This window comes from Microcaecilia unicolor, chromosome 4, assembly GCF_901765095.1.
Source record: "Microcaecilia unicolor chromosome 4, aMicUni1.1, whole genome shotgun sequence".
NCBI classification, from domain to species: domain Eukaryota; kingdom Metazoa; phylum Chordata; class Amphibia; order Gymnophiona; family Siphonopidae; genus Microcaecilia; species Microcaecilia unicolor.
In genome coordinates, this window is record NC_044034.1 from 101,353,653 (window position 1) to 101,377,382 (window position 23,730).

The 23,730-nt window shown below is 45.9% G+C and overlaps 1 protein-coding gene across 1 annotated transcript in view; it reads right to left on the reverse strand.

Moving 5' to 3' along the window:
• The window catches only part of DGKH (diacylglycerol kinase eta), a 676,008-nt gene extending 653,104 nt beyond the window's left edge, over positions 1–22,904 (reverse strand). The window contains 1 exon segment of the mRNA XM_030202410.1: positions 22,701–22,904. Within this exon segment, the coding sequence (XP_030058270.1) occupies positions 22,701–22,757 (57 nt within the window). The 5' untranslated portion in view covers positions 22,758–22,904.
• Between the last annotated feature and the right edge of the window lie 826 nt (positions 22,905–23,730).

Here is a 23,730-nt window from a genome sequence, read left to right on the forward strand (position 1 = left end):
CAAATTTAACATTCTCTAACATCAAAAGCCTAATAAGTGGGAAGATGATTCAGGTGTCCATCAAAGGAAGTCCGCACACTCAGAGCCCCTTTCACTAAGCAGCTTAGGCGCCTAAGCGCACCCAACGTGGCTCTTGCAGTAATTTCATTTTTGGCGTTCGTCCGCTACGCGCGTCTGAAAAATAATTTTTCTTTTCGGACGCGCATAGCAGACGTGTGCCAAGTGGCATCTGACGTGCCTAGGTCCTTACCGCCTAAATTCTTTACCACTAGGTCTATGGCTGGTGGTTAGGTCAGAGACCCAAAATGGATGCGTGACAATTTTGATTTTGCCGCGTGTCCATTTTCGGGAAAAAGGCCTTTTTTACAGGCATGCTGAAAAATAATTCTGCATGCACCCAAAACCCATGCCTACACTACCGCAAGCCACTTTTCAGCGCACCTTTGTAAAAGGACCCCTCAGATTACTAGTGCTAACACACATGTATGTTACAGATTTGCACGTAAGTGCTAGTTAGGTGATAAGCGGTATTCTATATCTTAGCGCCCAACTTGCACTGTGCGTAATTGCAAAGGGACATTCACATGGGTGGAGTATGGGCATCTCCCACAATTACACAATCATATTAAAGAATAGTGTCATTATGTGCCAATGTGTAGAAACAACAGCAGATCACCAGGAGTGTATAAGAACATCGCTTTATTAAACTTACATAAAAGACCAGACAAGGCCACATTTCACCCTACCAAAAGGCTGCATCAGGGGTCAACTAAAATATATATGCATAAACATAGGGTGAAACAGGGCCACGTCAGGTCTTTTATGTGATTTTAATAAAGCGGTGTTCTTATTTATTTATCAAATGTATATCCCACTTATCCAGTACTTCTAAGCAGGTTACAACTTACACTCATAAAAACTCAAATATACTCTGTTCTTTAAATAAGTGTCTTCAATTATTCAATGAAATGCCTCACAAAACAGGTAAGTCTTTTAACTGCTTTTTAAACATTAATAATGAGGTAATTTGATGCATTTACAGAGGAAGAGTGTTCCATATAGTTGGCCCAACTACAAAGAATATACGGGAAAATCTTCCTCCAGACGGACCTGCTGAATAGAGGGAACATCCAAAAAACATTTACCTTGTGACCTCAAATCTCTTGAAGGACAATACATTTTCAAATTTTACACAATGGCCAACAAGGCATCATTCAAATTTTAAACTTAATACACCAAACAACAGGAAACTAATGAAGCTTAAGTTGTGGGGTTACATGATCAGCCCTACCCATACCTCCAATCACCCGTCCTGCAGGACGTCAGACTCAGAAACAGAATGAAGGAAGAATAGGACCTCGGCTGGCGGGGGTCAGGGTCCCCTGCCAGCAAAGGTAGGTGACGGCAGGGAAAGGTTGGCGGCGAAAGGGGGAGTCGAGAGAGTCGTCGGTGGGGGGTGTCAAAGTTGGTGGTGGCGGCAATGGTGGGGGGGTTGGTGGTGCCGGGGGGGGCTAAAATGTGCCCCCTCACCGCGGGCTCTGGACCCCCCTCCTGCCAGTCTGGCTACGCCCCTGGTACCTAGATGTTGGCATGTAAATGCAATTTTACGCTAGTGTTCTATAATGGAATCTGGGCACAGATTCCATCTTATTGTACACCGCCTTGAGTGAATTCCTTCAAAAAGGCGGCAAATAAATCCAAATAACTAAAATAAATAAATTATAGAATTTGTGTTTGGTGCCCAATGTTTGGCACACTTTATAGAATTGCCCCATTGTGTCTTTGAGGAACTAGTCAGTGCATAGGGTCCATTATATGGGAACCTAATTTAAAGGAAGCTGAAGAATCATGCTACATCTATAGCCAATTCAACAGAGCAGTGAAAAATGATCCTTCCTCGCCCCATATATGGAAATCAAGACAGGTTTCTGAAGCAGCCTTTCCCCACCAGTTGTGTTGTAGCTGTGTTAGTCCACTTTGAAAGTGGGGGAAGGGAACGGGACTTGATATCCTACCTTTCTGTGGTTTATATATTATGTACAGGTACTTATTTGTACCTGGAGCAATGGAGGGTTAAATAAATTGCCCAGAGTCACAAAGAGCTGCAGTGGGAATTGAACCCAGTTCCCCACAATCAAAGTCCCTGCACTAACCACTAGACTAGTCCTCCACAGTTTCGATTCGCTTTCAAAGATAACCCTTCTTTTTCAATCTGAAGAAGAAAAATTACCTTCAAAAGCTAATCAAAGATGTATTAAGTTAGTCCAATAAAAAGGGTATCATTTTTTCTTTTCTCTGTTTTGATTTATTTCTATTTCTTACCCACTAGAGGTAAATGATATCAGTGTGCTGAAAACCTGGCTGTTTAAAATGTTTTAACTGGTTAGTTTCAGGTTGTATAGAGTGAGCTGGTATTGTATGATATATGATAACAGATTGTAGTCTGCCCTGAGTTGATGGTCAAGCAAAATATGAATGTTAATTTATTAAAATGTGTGAATTTCTTGGGTTTTTTTCCCCAAGAACAAGCCAGTCTTGCTTTGAGCATATTCGTGCAGCTGTGGAAAAAGATTCCATCTTTTCATAAAGTTGAGGGACCAGTTCTTTTCTTTAAGGGTGTTGCAATCCAATTTCCTTTCGCTTGAGGGAACAGTCAAACGTTTGTTGTTGAGAGGAGGTAAGAAGATCAGTAAATACAGGATCACTACAGGGCGTGTTAACGTAGCTGTCCCCTCTGATAAACCTGCCCGTCATTCATGTCTTTTTCTACATTGCCCCATCTCTGTGCAATTCCCCAACATATGCTAAAAGCAGCAGGGCCGCCCACTCACTGCAAAAATTACATTCGCAGCTAGAAGGAGACTGAAATGAGCATACGGAGGGAAAAAAGTGAAAACAGAACTTGGCAAAGCTGAAAGGCGGTTTTCCAGACACCCTTTCACTGAATCGGAGAAATGACTGGGGAAGCAGACCCACCAAGTAAATAGATCACTATGGGTCTCTTTTAAAAACTGCTAGGAGCTAATCAGCCAAATTTAATGCGCTTGGACAGTTCTGGGCATTTTTTTTCTCCTCTGCTCCCTTTAGAGAGTATTTAGACATGCAACAAGTTTAATTTTTACTACTACTACTACTATTTAGCATTTCTATAGCGCTACAAGGCATACGCAGCGCTGTACAAACATAGAAGAAAGACAGTCCCTGCTCAAAGAGCTTACAATCTAATAGACAAAAAATAAATAAAGTAAGCAAATCAAATCAATTAATGTGAACGGGAAGGAAGAGAGGAGGGTAGGTGGAGGCGAGTGGTTACAAGTGGTTACGAGTCAAAAGCAATGTTAAAGAGGTGGGTTTTCAGTCTAGATTTAAAGGTGGCCAAGGATGGGGCAAGACGTAGGGGCTCAGGAAGTTTATTCCAGGCGTAGGGTGCAGCGAGATAGAAGGCGCGAAGTCTGGAGTTGGCAGTAGTGGAGAAGGGAACAGATAAGAAGGATTTATCCATGGAGCGGAGTGCACGGGAAGGGGTGTAGGGAAGGACGAGTGTGGAGGTGGAAGGTGGAAGAACTGCAGATATAAGCGTCTATATTCCCTACCCATGTTAGCCCTTTTCCAAGCTTTTGGAATCCTTTTCGACAGAGCCAGCACCAGTAGAAACAGGCAAAGCAATTATTTAAGGCAGTGATTCTGAACCTAGTCCTCAGGGCACATCCAGCCTGTCGGATTTTTAGGCTATCCATTATGCATAGCATGAGAAAGATCTGCATGTACTGCCTTCTTGATATGCAAATCTATCTCTTGCATAGTTATTGTGGATATCCTGAAAACCCAACTGGCTGCGTGTGCTCCCAGGACTGGGTTGAGAACCCAAATGTATTACTGGGGGTAATTTCAGTGGTGGCGGCAAGCAGCTTCATTTAAAGACACGGCATGTATATGAATAGGTATATTGACGCTGCAATAGGCATAGCCAGAGGCGCCGAATATAAGTACTGGCTGCTATTCCCTCTTTGCCCTCCTTCTGCCCAGTGGCATAGCTACGGGGGCCTGGGCCCCCGCAAAATTCATCCGGGCCCCTGGTTTGGCTGGCGGGGGTCCCCAACCCCCGCCAGCTGAAGCCTTCTTCAGGGCCGGTCTCCGGCGCAGCCGCGTTCGCTGCCCTGCTCTTCTTTCTTCTTGCTCCTCCTGTGCACGCTGACGCTCCTTTACAGGAGGAGCAAGAAGAAAGAAGAGCAGGGCAGCGAACGCGGCTGCGCTGGAGACCGGCGCTGAAGAAGGCTTCGGCTGGTGAGGGCTGGTATTTGTTTTTGCGGGGGGGGGAGCAACGAGGCGGTGAGGGAAAGCAGGCAAGGAGGTGAGGCGGTGGGGGGCTAGGTGTGGCGGGGGTGACGGGGCGGCACTCAAAATGTGCCCCCAACGTCGGGCTCTGGCCCCCTCCCACTGTGAGGTCTGGCTACGCCCCTGTTTCTGCCCCTTCAGAATATGGAATCCCTCTTGCTCTATATAGAGCACCAAAAGGTAGGAACCAGTTAGATGCATAACTTATCATTATTTGAATATTTGTACTGCTGCAATTGTCCATTGCCTATGTTTGACTTATTCTTGCTGTACACCATCCTGAGTGAATTTCTTCAAAGAGACAGTAAATAAATAACTTCTGGACTACAATGACATTTATACACCAAAATGGGGGTGAAACGGCAAGTATGTGCAAAAGTGCACTTAAGCACTTTTCTGTAACTTGTGTTTAGATGCCCTTTCAATAAGCAGCAGTAGAGCTAATGTGCCAAATCGACACTACCGCCGGGGTAGCGCGGGCACCCAGCAGTAATTTTGAAGTTGGCACGCTCTGTTTCCCATGGAAGATGATATTATTCTATTTTCTATCGCAGGGGCGTTCCCGGTGGTAATTGGCAGCACAGCTCCACCGGCACGTGCTGCATGATTACCGCACGAGTAGTGTGTAAGCCCTCACCACTAGGTCAATGGGTGGCGGTAAGGCCTCAGGCAGTAAATAGATGCACGCTACTTTTAATTTTAGTGTACAGCCATTTACTGCCCGCCATTTTAAAAAGCTTTTTTTCCAGCCACGTTTAAAAAAAATGGCTCAGCACATGCCAATTTCATGCATCCAAACTACTACAGACCACGTTTTACCATAGCTTAGTAACAGGCGCTCTAGTGCAGAACTGCAGGGGTGAGGGTTCATGTGGAAGGGGCGTGAGAGGCCCACGGATGTGTTCCCAAACAACGCACGCCAGTGGCGTAGCCACAGGTGGGTCTGGGTGGGCCGAGGCCCACCTAGTTAGGGCTCAGGCCCACCCAACAGTAGCACATGTTTAGCGGTAGCTGTTGGGGATCCCAAGCTCCGCAAGCTGAAGACGTCCCCGATGGTAACAACAACGCTGCTTTCCACAATACTGGCACCTGCACATGCTCCATTTTCAGTGCATGCCTACTGCAGACTGCTAAGGTGGAAGGAAGCATTTTCCCGCCAGCTGAGATCTTTTTTTGGTGTGTGTGGGGGAGGAAGAACACTTGGTGCCCACCCACTTCTTGCCTAGGCCCACCCAAAATCTGCTGTCTGGCTACGCCCCTGATGCACGCAACTTATAGAATCTGGTCAGCCACGTGTGCAGGATACCACATTTAGGTGTATGCATTTACACCCGCTATTAACATGGCGTAAGCGGGTGCACCTAAATGTTAGCACATACCTAATGACATACGCTAATATTCGATAATGGATTTGGAATGCAAATTTTCCATCATAGAATACTAGCTTAGCGTTCAGGTTTTTGGTGCCTAACCTTTAGCAGTCTTTATAGAGTTGCATCCATTCCCACGGATACTATATATGCTGTCAAAATTTGCACACCCAAGTTGCGTGTGCAGCTTAACTGAGTAATTAAGTATTAATTGGCAACAGTCGGGCGCTTACAACCAATTATTGGCGTTAATTGGCAACAATTTGGATTTGCATGCACATCTTGCTAAGCTCTATTCTATTGAAAACTCTTATGGCTGATATCTTGCTGTTAAGAACATCCATCTCAGATCCAATTTGCAAGACTATCTGATTATACTAATATTATGTTCTATTTTAATTATTTAATCATTTTTAAATATTTTTTGAATTGCAAAGTTAATTTAAAAAACTTTCAAAAAATATTAAGTAATGATTAAATAATTAAAATAGAATCCAATATTAATGTAATCAGATAGTCTTGCAAATTGGATCTGAGTTGTAAGCTCTATTCTAGAAAGATCTGCATGCAAATCTTTTAGTGCACAACTCAAAAGGAGGCATGGCCATGGGAGTGGTATGAGTGGGTCAGGGTATTCACTAAAGTTGTGTGCAGTGTTACTGAATATCGGGGATCCGCGCCTAATTTACGTGCTGAGATTTACACAATGGGTTAGCACTGCTTCAGTTTTTTGAGGGTAGATCCCTAAATCTGAGCATCTAAATGCAGCCTGGTGACTGGGGTCCAAAAATGCATGAGGGACAGCAGAACAGTGCAGTCTGTCCTTTGCTTGTCCAAAACCCTCCATTACTTAGACAGCTAGCTAGGATTTTTTCCTGGTTCAGGTCGACACATTGGGGGCCATTCTATAAGTGGGCACCTCAAGTTAAGCACCTCAATGCCGCGTGCCAAGATTCCATTATAGAATACTACCCAAGGCAACAATGGCGTGCCTACATTTAGGCACGCCCACTTGTGCCAGGTCTATGGCCCATGCTCTGCCCACTCCTGTTCCCTCTAAGCTGAGCGGGAGTCCTCTATCTACGCTCCTGCCACTGGGAGGTGCTGTTTCACTATCACATTTTCAATAGTGAGGGATAGGCAAGCTCTGCAGGACTCCAGGAACCTGCCTGTCCCTAGCAATGGAAGCATCATCCCCCGCAGTTGGAGGACTCCTGCTACTACTACTACTAGTAGTACTACTACTCAGCTGCCTCAGTATATGCCCCATTGCAGTTACACACTATAACTTACGTGCCCCCTTATAGAAAAGCGTGTAGTGCATTCTGTGCATAATTGCCAATTACAGTGCCACTTACATAGACAAGGAATGCGAAACTGCACTCACCCAGTTAGGATTGTCCACGGAAACAAGTAGGCAGGCGACAGTGGGCACCAGGAGAGCAGCCGCTCCCCCAAATGGAGTTCTGTCGGCACATTTTCTCGTATTGCACTGAAAATGTGCGCCAGCAGAAGTCCGCTTTCGCTCCCCCCTCGCCGTCAACCTGGCTCCGCTTCTGGCAGGCGACTCACAAGATCCAGCAGGGAGTAAAAATGAGGCAAATCGTCAAAAAGCTTTCATTAAAAAAATGTATTCACCACAAAATCTTGTATGTATAAGCCGGACACAGCCGCATTTCGCCCTCCTAAAGGACTGCATCAGGGGCTTGATATACCAACTGTAAAATACACATATATAAAATTCATAAAATCAAAAGGCTATATAAATAATATATAGACCACATAATATAAACATATATAATAATAAACCATCAATAAATAATAAGAAAATGAATTAAGAAGCAATCAGTTAGTGGTGAAATGTAAACAATTTCACCTACTGGACTTAAAACAGCTGAAACCAGAATACACATTTGCTCAGTATATACAAAAAGCTAGTACGTAATGTGGAGATATACAGCAGTAGCAGTTTTTAAAATAGAAGACTAGTATAGCAGATATTGTTCTGAACTGATGCAGTACCAGCAGTTCATAAGAAAAACAAACAGCGGGATATGATCCTGTTAGATGTACATTGCACATTCTTATCCTTGCACTCCAAGTGCATCGCTCTCATAGGTGCCAGCTCTGTGGGTGCTAGAGCACCCTCAATATTGTGCAAAGAGGGGTAACGAGATGGGTTTAGCACTCACAATTCTTCTGAAAAGTTGGTTCCTATGATTTCTATTGTCATTTTTCTACTCATTTGACTAGGGTAGCCCAATCCGTCAGTAGGATCAGAGAATCCTGCAGTGTATTTATATGACATTTATTTATTTTTATTTGTTACATTTGTATCCCACATTTTCCCACCTATTTGCAGGCTCAATGTGACTTACATAGTACCGTAAAGGCGTTCGCCAATTCCGGTATGAACAAATACAGTAATGTTGTGGCAGAATAAGGTTCATGTGTACAGACACATTAGGGAATCGAAGAGAGGAAGAGAATCCTAGAGAGGAAGAGTTATTCAGTGTCAGCTGCAAAAATAGCACCATTGCTGATGACTACTTCATCCAGATCCTTAGCAAACATATTAAAATAGTAGTGGTCTAATTATCAGCCTCTTAAGCACCACAATTTTCATGTTATTATAAGTGGAACCTCTCCTTTCCTTTCACCACTCAAAAACAATATCTCCCAATCCTATTTGCCATCATTTGAAAATCAGCCGTTCATGAGATACCATGGGGCTCATATTCAAAGCACTTAGATGTATTCACAGTGGCAGTGCTTTGAAAATACACCTCCACATGTACACTTTTAGCAAAATGCAGATGAACCATGTCAATCTTGTTGCCCATAATAAGTTTGTTGCTAACAGTCCTGAAAAATTCAACCCGGTTGATCTGGAAAGACCTGTTATACCTGAACTCAAATTACTTCTTCTAATCATTCCTTTCCCTGCCAGTTGAGCAACCAGCTCAACTTTCCTTTCTAACTGTCTCTAGTGTTTCCCTGGACTCATATTAAGCTGACCAGCTTACAGTTGTCTAGTTCTGATTTTCCTTCCTTTATTTCTTTATTTATTACACAGGATCAGAGTGTGTAAACTGTCTCATGAGAAGTGAATTTCAATTGGTGTCATCAATATTCTGCACAGTCCGGTTTGCTCATTATGGGCCCCTTTTACAAAGCTGCGGCAAAATGGGGCACGCGCTGGTGTCGACGTGTGCTTTTGATGCACACCAAGGCCCCCTTTTACAGCAGCTGGAAAAAGGTAGGTCTTTCTTTCTTTTTTTAAAGAAATGGCCATGCAGCAAGTGAAGCACTTACCGCGCGGCCATTTTTAGAGACAGTCCTTACCGTCACCTATTGAGGTGGCAGTAAGGGCTCCAGCGCTAACCCGGCAGTAACTGGGCAGCGTGAAGCACTGCCCAATTACCACCAGATACACACTGGCGCTACAAAAATAAATATATTTCTGTAGCACCGGATATGATGGCACGCTGGGGGGGTGGGAAGTACCACTGGGCTGCTGCAGTAGCCCGGCAGTACTTCTTTTTTAGCAAGTGGTAAGCCCAAGTTGGGCTTACCGCCACTTTGTAAAAGGGGCCCTAGGTTCTGTGTTTGGCTCTAGCATCATTGTTAGTCATTTCCATCCCACCATATAAACAAAACAAAGCAAAACAGTCATCACGTTTTTTGCTTTGTCCCATCCCCATTATTTTTGTGCCTAATGTATCCACAGACAAAAACAAAAACAAAAATCCAATGCAATTCCTCATCTTCCTCCTGATAGCCTTCTAGATAAACATGTTTGGGGGTTGTTTGGTTGGTTAATCTTTTACAATAGACAGGAGCATCCTGAGCTGGAATTGCACCCTGTGTGACAGCCCTGCCCTACCCACTGAACCCTGGTCAAGCAGAGGAGACAATGGACAGGGAACCAGTTTGCACCCTCCTTGCATCCTTTGTGGCTGCATTGCTAGCTCAGCCCTCAGGAATGCTCTGACAGTTCTAAACACATTCATGCTGCTATTTGAAGGAAGTTATATATTCACTGGCAGCTGGTGAACATATAGCTTTCTTATCCATGGATCTGCAATCATTGTATGAAAGATCTGGACCAAAAATGCCTCTAACCAGCCTCATGCTATACAATCTGGGGTGAATTCTATAAATGGCACTTTAAATAAAAAATCAGTGCCGGAAAAAAAAAACATTTAAGCGGTATTCCATAAGCCACACCTAAAGTTCGAGATGGTTTATAGAATAATGCTTAAGCAGAGAGATCACACGTAAATTTAGGCACCGCCATTTGCACCAACAAAAATGTGGTGTAAATGCCCATGCCTAAATTTACGTGCGGAGCACCTATATTCTGCAATTAGGTGTGTAACTCAAAACCGCATCCCCGATCCACCACAAAATGCCCATGACCCTCCCATTTCTGTGCTTCCTTTTTTGGGCCATGCGTAAATTTTAGGTGCAGATCCCATGCCTAAATTTAGGCACGTATGTTCCAATTAAATCCAATTAGTGCCAATAATTGCTTGTTAAAAAGCTATTTATTTATAGAATCAAGGGTTAGAGGGCAAGCAAAGTGGAGGCAAATCACAAAAAATATCTGGATTGTGGCAATATTCAGCCACTATCTATACGTTTAGTTTAAAACTGATCAATAAGAGACCTAAACTAATAGCGACAGCAGCGATGACAGCATTATATTTACATCTGCTAGCTATACACGTAGCAGTGGCATTTCTAGGTTGGCTGTCACCCAGGGTGGATCGCTGCTGCATACACCACTGGCACATCATCTTCACCCCCCCCCCCCCCCCCCCGGCAATCATCCCCCCCCCCCCCAGTGCATTGCTCTTACCTCCTGTGGGTGGAAGGAGCAGTTGCGCGACTTTTGGGTCCGCCGGTTAGCTGCCCCAGAACAGGAAGTAATGTCAGAAGGAGCAGGGAACTGGCAGAGGCGACAGCCAAGCGGCTGCCCCCTGCACCCCCTTGCAGCGTGCTCCTGGGGTGGACCGCCCCCACCGCCCTGCCCTTGGTACGCCACTGACACATAGCAGCACTGAACACATGTATTATACACAGGCACCAACGTTTAAATTAATCCAGTACCTCAGTTGCTGAAAATTGACCTCACTGTTAATTTTAGCTTCCCTCTTTATTCCAGTCTCATGAAAAATAAAAATGTCACTACACTGGTTTCCTGTGATGTTTAGAGCTTGGTTTAAAATTTTTATTTCTGATTTGTAAAGTGTTAGCTGGAATGGCACCTTCTCATCTGACTCAGGCACTAAAGGGGAGATTCTATATATGGCGCCTAAAAATATTGGCGCTGAAATCAGTGCCGACTAACAGTATTCTATAATCGGTGCCTATAGAATAAGCGTAGTTGATATTTCAGCCTCTAAAACTACACGCATCCATTTACACCAATTAGAGCTCATTATTGCTTGTTAAGTGCTGTTATCAGCACTCAATAGCTTGTTAAGCTTGTTAAGTTATGCGCATTGATATAGAATCTGCGTCGATTTCAGTGCCTTACATAGAATCTGAGGGTAAGTGGGAAATTCTGTAAATGGCACACAAAGTTAGGCATCAGGAAGAAACACTCCAAGCGCCACTTTTGTAAAGGTCGCTTAGCACTAAGCAACCCTTATTGAATAGCGCTTAGCGTGAATGCCCATGCCCAATTTTGGGTAGGAGGATTTACACCTACTGAAAGCTGGTGTAAATGCTGATGTACAACTAATGGCAGTTGGGCACATAAATGACCCTAATTTGTAACACTGAACTAACATTCTGAGAATGCTCCTGACCTGCCCATGCCCCTCCCCTGGCCACGCCCCTTTTCAATTGCATGCAAGACAATTTAGGTGAGCAGTGTTATAGAATAGCGCATAGACAGAGCTGCAAGTAAGTCATAATTAGTGCCAATTAATGACAATAATCATTTAACAGCTCATTAGCTAATTAGTTTGTGAACAGATCTGGGATCTGCACCCAAATTTGGGTGACCTTTATAGAATCCGGGACAAGCCTTTGTGTTCCTTCCCGTGCACTTAGGTTGGAGGGTAAGAGACAACTTGTGGTGCCCTTTCTTTCAAATTTACATTTTGCTGTTACTAAACATGTAGTTTTATCAATTGCTGGGCCTCTCTTATGGAACAAGTTGCCTGAGATCTTGAGACATATTCATAAGAACATACGTTTTAGAAAATAACTGAAGACATACTTTTTCCTGCAAATGTTGTGAAGGATAAGAGCAGTATTTTTTGTGAAGGTGTAGAGCAATATGTCTGTATATTCTTTTGTGAAAGTGTTTTTATGAGCATTTTTATTGTTACTTGTCACGGCCCAAGCTGTGCCCCACATTCTGACTCACCTGTGGGCCTCGGCAGGAGTTGGGGAGAGGTTCCATGACCTCCACGGAGGGCTCTTAGGTTGGTCTACTGATACAGCAGGCTGCTGGCGCCAGTGCCTTCAGTGCCATTGGGCACTTATCTGCTCCCTTCCCCTGTTGGTGGATTCTGGCTTTCGTAGGCACGCACTGGCAGATAATTTAAAGAGCCTGTGGTGGGGAGGACTCAAGATGCCACTTGCCGACATCATCCTGGCAGGCCTATTTTACAGGTCTGGAGCTCTCCTGACATTGCCTTTGCAACAGGTCATCTTTTTTGTATTGGTGCATCTGCGAGTCCTGCCTAAGTGTTCCTGTCTTCAGCCTAGACCCTGCCTTATCTTGTCTCCTAACCAGCCTACACTCTGTCTTGCCTTGTCTCCTGCCAGGCCTTATCTCCAAAACTACCTAGACCCTGCCTTGCCTCCAACCCTGCCTAGACCCTTCCTTGCCTTGTCTCCGACCCTACCTAGACCCTGCCTTGCCTTGTTTCTGACCCTACCTAGTCCCTGCCTAGCCTTGTCTCTGACCCTACCTAGACCCTGCCTAGCCTTGTCTCAACCCTATCTAGACTCTGCCTTGCCTCCAACCCTGCCTTGTCTCTGACCCAGCCTAGACTCTGCCTTTTCTCCTGCCTAGCTTTGTCTCTAACCCTGCCTACACTGCCTTCCCTTGTCTCTGACCCAGTCTAGACCCTGCCCTACCTTGTCTCTGATCTAGCCTAGACCCTGCCTTGCCTTATCTCTGACCCAGCCTTGATTCTGCCTTGCCTTGTCTCCTGCCTAGCCTTGTTTCTGACCCTACCTAGACCCTGCCTTGCCTCGCATCCCACCCTGCCTAGAAACTACCTTGCCTCCAACCCTGTCTAAACCCTGCCTAGCCTTGTCTCTGACCCTACCTAGACCCTGCCTTGCCTTGCTTCTGACCCTACCTAGATTCTGCATTGCCTTATCTCCAACCCAGCCCAGATCCTGCCTTGCCATGTCTCCAACTTAGCCTAGACTCTGCCTTGCCTTGTCTCCTACCTGTCTTTGTGTCCGACCCTACCTAGCCTTGCCTCCAACCCTGCCTAGACCCTGCCTTGCCTCGCCTCCAACCCTACGTAGACCCTGACTTACCTTGTCTCTAACCTAGCCTAGACCCTGCCTTGCCTTGTCTCCGACCCAGCCTAGATTCTGCCTTGCCTTGTCTCCTGCCTAGCTTTGTCTTCTACTCTACCTAGACCCTGCCTTGCCTTGTCTCTGACCCATCCTAGACCCTGCCTTGCCTTGTCTCCTGCCTAGCCTTGTCTCTGTCCCTACCTAGACCCTGCCTTGCTTTGCCTCCAACCCTCCCTTGCCTGGTCTCTGACCCTGCCTTGCCTCTTCTCCTGCCTAGCCTGGCCTACGTCTTTCTCTGTCTCATCCCAGGTCTCAGTCCTGCTTAGCCTGTCACCAAGGGCTCCTTTCAGAGCCTCTCCAGATTCCGGTTCTGCCAGGCCTGCCCCCAAGGGCTCTTTTCAGAGCCACTCTAAGTCCCACTCCCATCGGGCCTGCCCCCAAGGACTCTTTTCAGAGCCACTTCAGGTTCTAGTCCTGCGGCTCCAGGCTCTGGTTCTGCCAGGTCTGCCCCCAAGAGCTCTTTTAAGAGCTACCCTCCAGCCTGCATTGGAAGCTGTGATTCACCTACTACCAGTAGGCAGGGCCGCCGAGAGGGGGGGAAAGGGGGGGCAAAATTCCCCAGGCCCAGGACTCCCAAGGAAGGCCCGGCGCTGGGGTCTCTCACCCTCTCCTGCTCCCAGGCTGCCGGCGCCGCAGGCCCCAGTCTCCACATGCCTATCCTCAGCTCCCTTCTGTCTGCCACCCGGTCCCCTGCATTTAAAAAAAATCTCGAAATCGGCAGCACAGTGCCTTCTGTGTGAAAGTGGCAGATCGCCTCGGGCAGGCCTTCCTTCACTGTGTCCCGCCCTTCTCTGATGTAACCTCCTATTTTCGCGAAGGCGGGACACAGTGAGGGAAGGCCCACCCGAGGCAATCTGCTGCTTTTACACAGAAGGTGCTGCACTGCCAATTTTGAGATTTTTTTTTTAAATGAAGGGGGACGGATGGCAGACAGAAGGGAGCTGAGGGAAGGTAGGTGGAGACTGGGGACTGCAGCGCTGACAGCCTGGGAGCAGGAGAGGGAGGCGACAGCAGTGGCGATTGGGGGGAGGGGCGATCTTGGGGGGGGATGGTGGATGGGAGCGGTCTTGCCCCATGCCCGGCTCAGTCTCTTGGCGGCCCTGCCAATAGGGGCCCACCAGCCTCAGAGTTGGGTTATCCACTGCTTCCACTGGCAGTCCAAGAGCTCACCCAACCCTACAGTGACATTACCCACCTAGGGGTCAATATTCATGTGATTTAACTGGCCAGAAAGAGCTCGTGGTTGATTAAATTGCCTGTTCAGTGGTTAACCGCTAATTTTCAGTGGCACTTAACTAATTAGTGCTGCTGAAAATAACTGTTTAGTGCCAAACTGAAAACTGGCTATTTTGGGGGTGTTCTAGGGGTGGAGTCAGCACTTAACTGGCCAAGGTAACCACATAAATAGGACCACATAAAAGTGAGTCCTATCTTTATGGGGTAATCCTTAGTTGATTATTGTATGTAACAGGCTATGTGTTAGTCAACTCTGCAAACCCAGAAATTCAATATTGGACCTCGGACATGGTCTGGCAATGAATTTCTGGGTTTAAGGCTGGCGGCGGACAGCTATTTGTACAGGCTAAAAATCTGCAAAATAAGTAAATAAAATAAGAGTGTACAACACCCTACTTGGGTCATCAGTCATATGGAGCCATCATAACCAAATGGGAGTATGTACTCAAAACATTTCTCAGATTGTTATTTGGTGGAGACTGTGCTCCTCTTTAGTGTGTTGTGCACTCTCCTTTAGTGTATGAGTAGCAGTTTTACCAGCTTCTTCAGGCAGTTGAAAGATGAGCATTCGCAAAGCTCTCGTTATCATAAATGGTTTCAAAGATAAGCTGCTCAGCAAGAAGTATATTGCCCACGTTCCATTTTAAAGATAAAATTGGCTCACTGGAACTGTCATGCAAAGGGACCAGCCAGGTTCAATTCCCAGGTCAGGTCTTCTGCTTCTTAGGTTGGTCAGATCTGTGGATGATACTGAGGCAGTGGAGGCAATCATCAGGCAAGAGCAATACCCAGAGGCTGGATGCAGGTCTTCTGACTGCAGCATTCCAGGTGTATAGAACCCAGTCAAGGTCTGTCACCACTATACCTACGCTAGGTGACCTGGAAGGGAATATGTAAATGTTGTGCGTGAAGGTTCATAGTATCAGCTCCAGTTCCAATGGAGCTGGGAGCCCCTCCCTTCCCCCTCAAAAAAAAAAAAGAAGACCGAAAACTATGGAACGCTTTGCCTTCTGAACAGTGAAAATAGATGAATTATCTTCATTTTAGCAAACGTTTGCAATTATGGTTATTTGTATTGGTTTAGGAATTGTTTTGGGATTCATTTTGAGAGTGAGTATTTTGCAGACTAAACTGAATTCTCCTGTAAGCTTTATCTTGAATTTTATTGTTATTTTATCTTAATGGTCTATGTAAATCACTTTGATTAAATTGTTATTGTGACTGCAGTATATCATATGCAATATATGACATGAAATAGATATAGTACAAAAATACACATTTTGTTCTTGCACTACACCCACACATCATCTTCTTCTTTTTTTTTTTTGTCTCTCTCAACTCTTTACTTTCCTTGCCTCTTCTCAAGAAGACTGCCCAGGCAAGTCTTTACCTGGACAAAGCTAAACCTCTCACTGTAATTCTTGAGGCATTAGGGTTCACCCCTATAGCAGAACCAGTCAAAGGGTACAAAGGGTGGCACATCCAAGAACATGAGGGAGACTATTAAGTCTTGCACAATGCACACAGTATTTATTTCAGATACAACCAAAGACTCGACACGGCACCGTGTTTCGGCGCTGAAACACCTGCCTCAGGAGTCTGTGAATTGGATGTATGTTGGATGTAAAGACTGTGTGATATGATACTTTGAAAAGTCATCAGGAGCGCTAAACAAGACTTGGGAAAAATCTCTGGCAATAGTTTCTCAGTATTGCTTGAGATTTTCCCCGAGACTCGATCCAAGTTTTGTTCAGCGCTCCTGACCATTTCCCCTTTCCATCCATATATACACTTACACACACACACACACACACTGCTCTATAGTACCTTAAGATTAACACTGTTAGCAGGAATAACAAGTGGGGAAAGCATGTAGAACATGGCTCATGGAATTCTTTCTAATCGCTTTGTGTGTGTGTAGTTGTATGTATGCAGACATGTGTGTGTACATTCAGGCATGCACTCACATCTGTGTTGCTGCATAGCAGAGGTTTTCAACCCAGTCCTCGGAACACACCCAGCCAGTTGGGGCTTTCAGAATATCCCCACTGAATTCCTGAAAACCCTGACTGGCTGGATGTGCCCTGAGGACTGGGTTGAAAACCCCTGCTGTATAGTATACTGCTAGCAGGAAGAAAAATGATCAAATTATGTTAATGCCCCATTGCTCCACTGGGAGGTGCATCTGATTAATTCATTTCAGAATCCAAACCCCAGGCTACATACTGCCAGCTCATTTTTGCAATACCTGTTTGCAATCATTAGCCTAGTTTCTAAAATACTTTATTTCCACCTATATTCTTGCAAAAAGATATATTCTGACAGAAAACGCAGCAGGAACAGCTATTTTACAAAAGTTACACATTTAAAAGAACAGTGGCATCCATCCCCCAGGGCTTTGAATGTGTAAGTAATGGCATTTAGATATAGGGGCTGGATGTCCAATATGAGCCAGTTAAAGAGCCAAGTTCCAGAACTTTTGTTTTTGCCTTTTTGAGACGGTTTTAAACATCAGAAAAGTAACCAAAATTGCTTCCTCAATCACTCCAAAGTCTAGGTCCAAATGAGCAGTTAACTGATGCTCACATGTGACTTGGAAAAGGTGTAAATATCTATAGGCAATTTTTTTGAAATATATATGTATTGACATTTCAAAATAGGAAATACATGCATGATTTACAGACCTGCCCAAACCATACATAGAACATGTCTTCCTTCAAGGCTGTATGCTACAGGAATACCTGTGTAAGTAGCAGCTTTTCAAAAATCGCCACTTACATACTACTGACATGTGCAAATGCTATATAAGCCTTCCAAAAATGATCTCAAATATGTATGTAAACTTACAGTCGCTATGCCAGGGGTAGACAACCATGGTTTTAGAGGGCCACAACCTAGTCAGATTTTCAAGATGTCTACAATGAATATGCATGAGATCTATTTACAAACAATGGAAGCAGGACATGCAAATCAATCTTATGCTTATTCGTTGAGGACACCTTGAAAACCCAACTAGGTTGTGACCCTCGAGGACTGTGGTTCAGAGGCGCAGCTAGGTGGGGTGCAAGGGGAGCAGCCACTCCCCCAAATAGATTTTGAATAAAATGGCGCCTATCCTGCTTATTTTCGAAGGAGAAGGCCGGCCATCTTCCGACACAAATCGGGATATGGCCAGCCTTCTCCTAAACCCGGCCAAATCGGTATAATCAAAAGCCGATTTTGGCCGGCTTCAACTGCTTTCCGTCGCAGGGCCAGCCAAAGTTAAAGGGGGAGTGTCGGCAGGGTACCGAAGGCGGGACGGGGGCGTGGCTACGAGATGGCCGGCTTCGGCCGATAATGGAAAAAAGGCCGGCTCTGATGAGCGCTTAGCCGGCTTTACTTGGTCCATTTATTTTTAGGACCAAGCCTCAAAAAAGTGCCCCAACTGACCAGATGACCACTGGAGGGAATTGAGAATCACCTCCCCTTACTCCCCCAGTGGTCACCAACCCCCTCCCACCCACAAAAAAAAAAACAAAACAACATTTTTGTGCCAGCCTCTATGCCAGCCTCAAATGTCATACCTAGCTCCATTACAGCAGTATGCAGGTCCCTGGAGCAGTTTTTAGTGGGTACTGCAGTGCACTTCAGGCAGGTGGACCTAGGCCCATCCCTCCTCTACCTGTTACACTTGTGGTGGTAAATGGGAGCCCTCCAAAACCCACCCGAAACCCACTGTACCCACATCTAGGTGCCCCACTTTACCCTTTAAGGGCTATTATAGTGTTGTACAGTTGTGGGGAGTAGGTTTTGGGGGGCTCAGTATACAAGGTAAGAGAGCTATGCACCTGGGAGCAATTTGTGAAGTCCACTGCAGTGCCCCCTAGGGTGCCCGGTTGGTGTTCTGGCATGTGAGGGGGACCAGTGCACTACAAATGCTAGCTCCTCCCACGACCAAATGGCTTGGATTTGGCCGAGTTTGAGATGGCCGCCATTAGTTTCCATTATCGGTAAAAACCAATGGCAGCGATCTCTAACGCCGGCCCAAATGTTGAGATTTGGCCGGCCCTGACCATATTATCGAAACGAAGATGGACGACCATCTTGTTTTGATAATGCGGTCGGGTATGCCGCTTTACGGGGCCGGCCTTAGAGATGGCTGGCCCCGTTCAATTATGCCCTTCCACGTGGATCAACTTTTCAGTTTCATACTGATGCCTATTTTAGAAAAGGTCTGCTCCCCTTGACATCAAAACCTGGCTACACTTCTGCCATGGTTGCCTACCCCTACTCTATGCACATAAATTTATGTGACCTGAGCAAAAAACTGTGAAATACTAAATAGCAGGTATATAAATATGTACAGGAACGTATGAGCATGCTAAACACATAAGTTATGAGGTCCATTATAACACACACACAGTAACATACCGTGTTTCCCCGAAAATAAGACACTGTCTTATATTAATTTTTGCCCCCCAAAATGCGCTAGGTCTTATTTTTCGGGGAAACATCGGGGTTGGATCGGGGTTGGCCCGCCCGCTCTCCGTCGCTCCCGGAACTAACCTTAAACACCTCCTTTCACCTTTGCAGCAAGCAGCAGCAGGGCAGGCCACTCCTTCCTTCGGTGTCCCACCCTCGCCTGACGTAACGTCCGCGAGGGCGGGGCACGGAAGGAAGGAGAGGTCTGCCCTGCTGCTGCTTGCTGCGAAGGTGAAAGGAGGTGTTTAAGGTTAGTTCCGGGAGCGATGGAGGGTGGGTGGGGGGGGCGGCCTTGTCCAGCTCTCGGCGGCCCTGCTTTCAAACAAAAATTTGCTAGGTCTTACTTTTGGGGGAGGCCTTATATCTAGCAATTCAGGAAAACCTCTACTAGGTCTTATTTTCGGGGATGTCTTACTTTCAGGGAAACAGGGTAGTAAACGCCGGCAGATAAAGATGCACATGATTCATCCAGTCTGTCTATCAAGGTGGCTAGGGTCATGCAGGCCCCAGTTACCCATGCTTACACTGTTTATCAAGTCTCCACCATGCCAACCATATAGGCAGCCAAACATGATGTATTCTTGGTTATCACCACATATCATCCCCAAGTATTACTGACAGTATTCAATTTTCAGTGAAGATGTCTTCCCCTCCCCCCTGAGCTGCACAGCATATGACAATAAAGTGATCTACAACACTGGAATTGTTGTGAAGCTTCACCTGGATCTAGCTTCTCTCAGTGTTTTGCCATTTGCGGGAAATTATTGCCATTAGGAAAATTACCCTCTAAATCTGGTCCTCAACAGCAGTGGCGTTCCTAGGCTGGCTGACACCCGGGGAGGATTGCCGATGCGCCCCCCCCTGCAAAATTACACCCCCCCCCCCCCCCCGGGTGCAGCGCAACCCCCCCAGGGTGCATTTTTACCTGCTGGGGGGGGTGCCGCGCGCCTGTCGGCTCCGAGTCCGCTCGTTCCCTGCTGCTCCCTCTGCCCCAGAACAGGAAGTAACCTGTTCCGTGCAGAGGGAGCAGCAGGGAGGGAACGAGCGGACTCGGCCAACAGGCACATGGCACCCCCCAGCAGCGTGCACCCAGGGCGGACCGCCCCCCCTTGGTACACCACTGCTCAACAGCCATGAACCACTCCAGCTTTCAGTATTTCCAATATGAATATGCATAAGATCTATTTGCATACAATGGATGCAGTGCATGCATTTAGAATATTATGTACAATTCTGGAGACCGCACATTCAAAAACATATAAACAGGATGGAGTTGGTTCAGAGGGAGGATACTAAAATGGTCAGTGATCTTTGTCATAAAGCGTATTGGGACAGACTTAAAAATCTCAAAATGTATACTTTGGAAGAAAGGCGTGAGAGGGGAGATAAAATAAAGACATTTAAATATCTATGCAGCATAAATGCGCAGGAAAAGAGTCTCTTTCAATTGAAAGGAAGTTCTGGAATGAGGAGATAGACTTGAAAGTAACCCGAGTAAATACTTCTTCAAGGAAAGGGTGGTGAATTTGTGGAAAGGCCTCCCGGTGGAAGTAGTGGAGACAAAAGCAGTATTTGAATTCAGGGGAGCTTGGGACAAGTACGTAGGATCTCTCAGGGAGTAATAGGGCGAGTAGATGGCATGGATGGGCAGACTGGATAGGCCATATGGTCTTTATCTGCTTACATTATTCTAAGTTTCTATCTCATGCATATCCATTGTGGAAACTTTGAAAACCCAAGCTGCTTGCTTTCTTTCCTGGATTTATTGGAATTTGTTTTGACATTTTCATTAGTGGTGAAAGTTTTGTTTTTGTAAGTTCAGATTTATAGGTCACTAATGAGGAACTACCTTGTGGCACTGCAATGAAGCAGTAAATACTGAACTTTTCACATAGCCTTACTGCAAAAGGTGAGAACAGCTGTGGCTAAAAAAAAAAAAAAAAAAGACTTAAGTGAGAACTTTTTGGTGCATTGGAGAGATGGAAAATTGCTAAGTTATTTCCTCTTTTGACATATCTGATTATTGTTGACAAGATATTTGGAATTCCTTTGCCTGTAAGGAAAATACACCTTGCAAAACCTGAAGCATCTGACTGTCCTCCTGCTTGAAAGGACACTGCTAGATTTATGTCAGCAAGAAAATAAAACAATACTTGGCCACAATTTAGAATTAGCAGCTGATAGACTTCATGTTGGGGGAGGGGATCTTTTTTTTGTACCTGCAGCTTTTCACACCAGACAAAACCTATATCACTGTGCAAAAAATGTATCCGCCCCCTTTCATATTTGCCAGCGCTGGCTGAAAGGCCTGTTATATCATACAGGACTAATTATGAATTTATCCTGACCTGAAACGAGATACCTATCTGATCGGCTCCACATCAAAAGAAAGGTGCCTATCTACGCACGATTCAGTCAGCTTTAGGCTGCTCTGATCTGACTTCATAGTCTATTCCTTTTCGCTAAAGGATTTTGACTGATGAGCTGAAACCGACAAGCCTTCCCGAAGCATTTAATGGCATGTCTAATTTCATTTCTGTTTCTAACAGTTTGAAAAGTAAACTCTACACACAAACCCCACGTCGGTGCATATCATTGTAAAGCACATTTCTATTCCTCCCTCCTTGCCTCCCGCCCAAAATTATTTTCTTCCGCTATAAAAAATATGTATTACATCTATCAAGCCATGGAACAAGTGTGAATGTACCCGACAAGGTGATAGTACGAAGGGCCCAGGACAAATCTTCCAACTTGCATGCACGAACTGGAAAAATACCGGGCAAGCAACCAAGCCTGCGGGCACCCACTCCTAGAGAAATAATCACCTTGGCAAAAATGGTATCGGGAAGATATGCCAAAAATGACAAAAAGGTTGAGCTGTGATCATGAAAACTCCCTCCCCCCCCCCCCTCCCCCCTCCCCCCAACCAGACGAGAATGTAGACTATTTCACGGCTCGGGTTAGTTGCACAGGGAAGAAGGTAAAAAACGGATCCCGCTGACTCAGGGATCCGTCTTTTACCCGGACCCGTTGTACAGGAAGATTTGAATATTTGCAAAGAGACAGACACTTCCTCTGCTCCAAACAGGCGACTCTTTACAGGCAGAAAGAATGTAAAGAGTAAACAAATGTGACGAGTTCATCAATGCAAAATCCGATCCGAGCCACAGTGCAAACTTTGGTTCATTTATGCGATCGTGACAGCTATGGTTCAGAAAAAGGAGTTCAGTTTACCTCTTTCGCGCTAAATCTGCATTTATTTTTCCTCCCCATGACCCCATTGCTATAGCTTCCACCTGGTATAAGGTTCAAACAGGAAAGGGGCTGACATCTTTCTGAAACCGAGCTCCTACAATTACCTGAGCAAGGCTCATGATAAGAAAACTCTAGTTCAAAACGTCTGGCATGTCTTTTGAAGATTCGGACTTTCCTCTCATTCATACACTCCAGTCCTTCACACTAACTAAGGCATCGACCCGATTTTTTGTCCCCTCTCCTTTTTTAAAAAAAGTCGCCTTTAGAAGACGTGGATCTGTCTATGCGAGATTGAAGTTGGGAAGGAGGATGTGACCTTTGTGTGTGTGTGTGTGTGTGGGGGGGGGGGGGGGGGGGGGGGGGGGGGGGGAAGAAGCAAATGTCACACGCACGCATTCACTCAAGGAAATTAAATCGGCTGCAGCCAGACCCAACATCCCAAGAGCGGGCAGCGCAATCAACAGGAAAGCAAGTGGCACCCACCAGTTCCTCCCAGACCGGGCTGCGGGCGCTGTACGACGGATACACATGCTCCATCATCCCCGGAGCTCTACAGTCTACTTCACTAAACGAGGGCTTGAGCGATGATGCTGCTTCTGCTGGTCCCAGGGTTCTTGGCGATCGTGGCAAGTTCCCACAGTGCTCCGCCGCCACGACTCCCGCGCTCTCACAGGTTTGACAATTCACTGGCTCTGGTGAGAGCTTTCTACGTTCCTCCTCCTCCAACAGTGTTTCTCACTCCCTCATTCCTCTCTCCCTTCTAGTGTGCGCGATCTCCCTCTAGGGATCCTGGCCAGGAGCTGCCTCTGGGCACGTGACCCAGCTGTCAACCCATATATGGCGTGGAACGCTGGCCTCTGACGTCACGGACCTTGTAGCTTCTCTGGGGCTCTCCCGGCCGCTGTAGCCGGTGTGCGGTGGGCGGAACTGGGGAAGGTGCTACCACACCCACAATGTCCCACGATCGTCCTGGGGGCTGGCTGAGTCCGCTAGTTTAATGGGTGGGTTCACCGGAGATGTGTAGTATCACGTCAGGGATTCTCAAACTTTTTCAGTTCCTGAAGGATGATGCTCTTGTATGTGGCACCAGTGGCGTAGCCAGACCTGACTTTTTGGGCGGGCCCAGAGCTAACATGGGTGGGCACTATGTATATAGGCATGAGTAGTGTTTCTTGTTTCTTTAGATACTACAACATTATGCCTTAGAATGCTGCCCAACAGCTGCCCTGCATCAATAGAAACCGCGCAAACCGATATTTGTAAATATAATTGCATTATGCCATATCAAACTTGACCAGACATGTCTACTATAATGGCAAGCACCTCAACGCACACGACAGGATCCTGAATTATAATTACAGCAATGACATATAAAAATGTATTCAAATTCTGGTAGCACCTCAATAATAGCAATAAAATCCCATCACTGCCAGGTACTTTGTGAAGTAACACTAAATCCTGCAAAAAGGCTTCTTAGAGCCTATACTGCAAACCATAACACTAGTTCCAATAA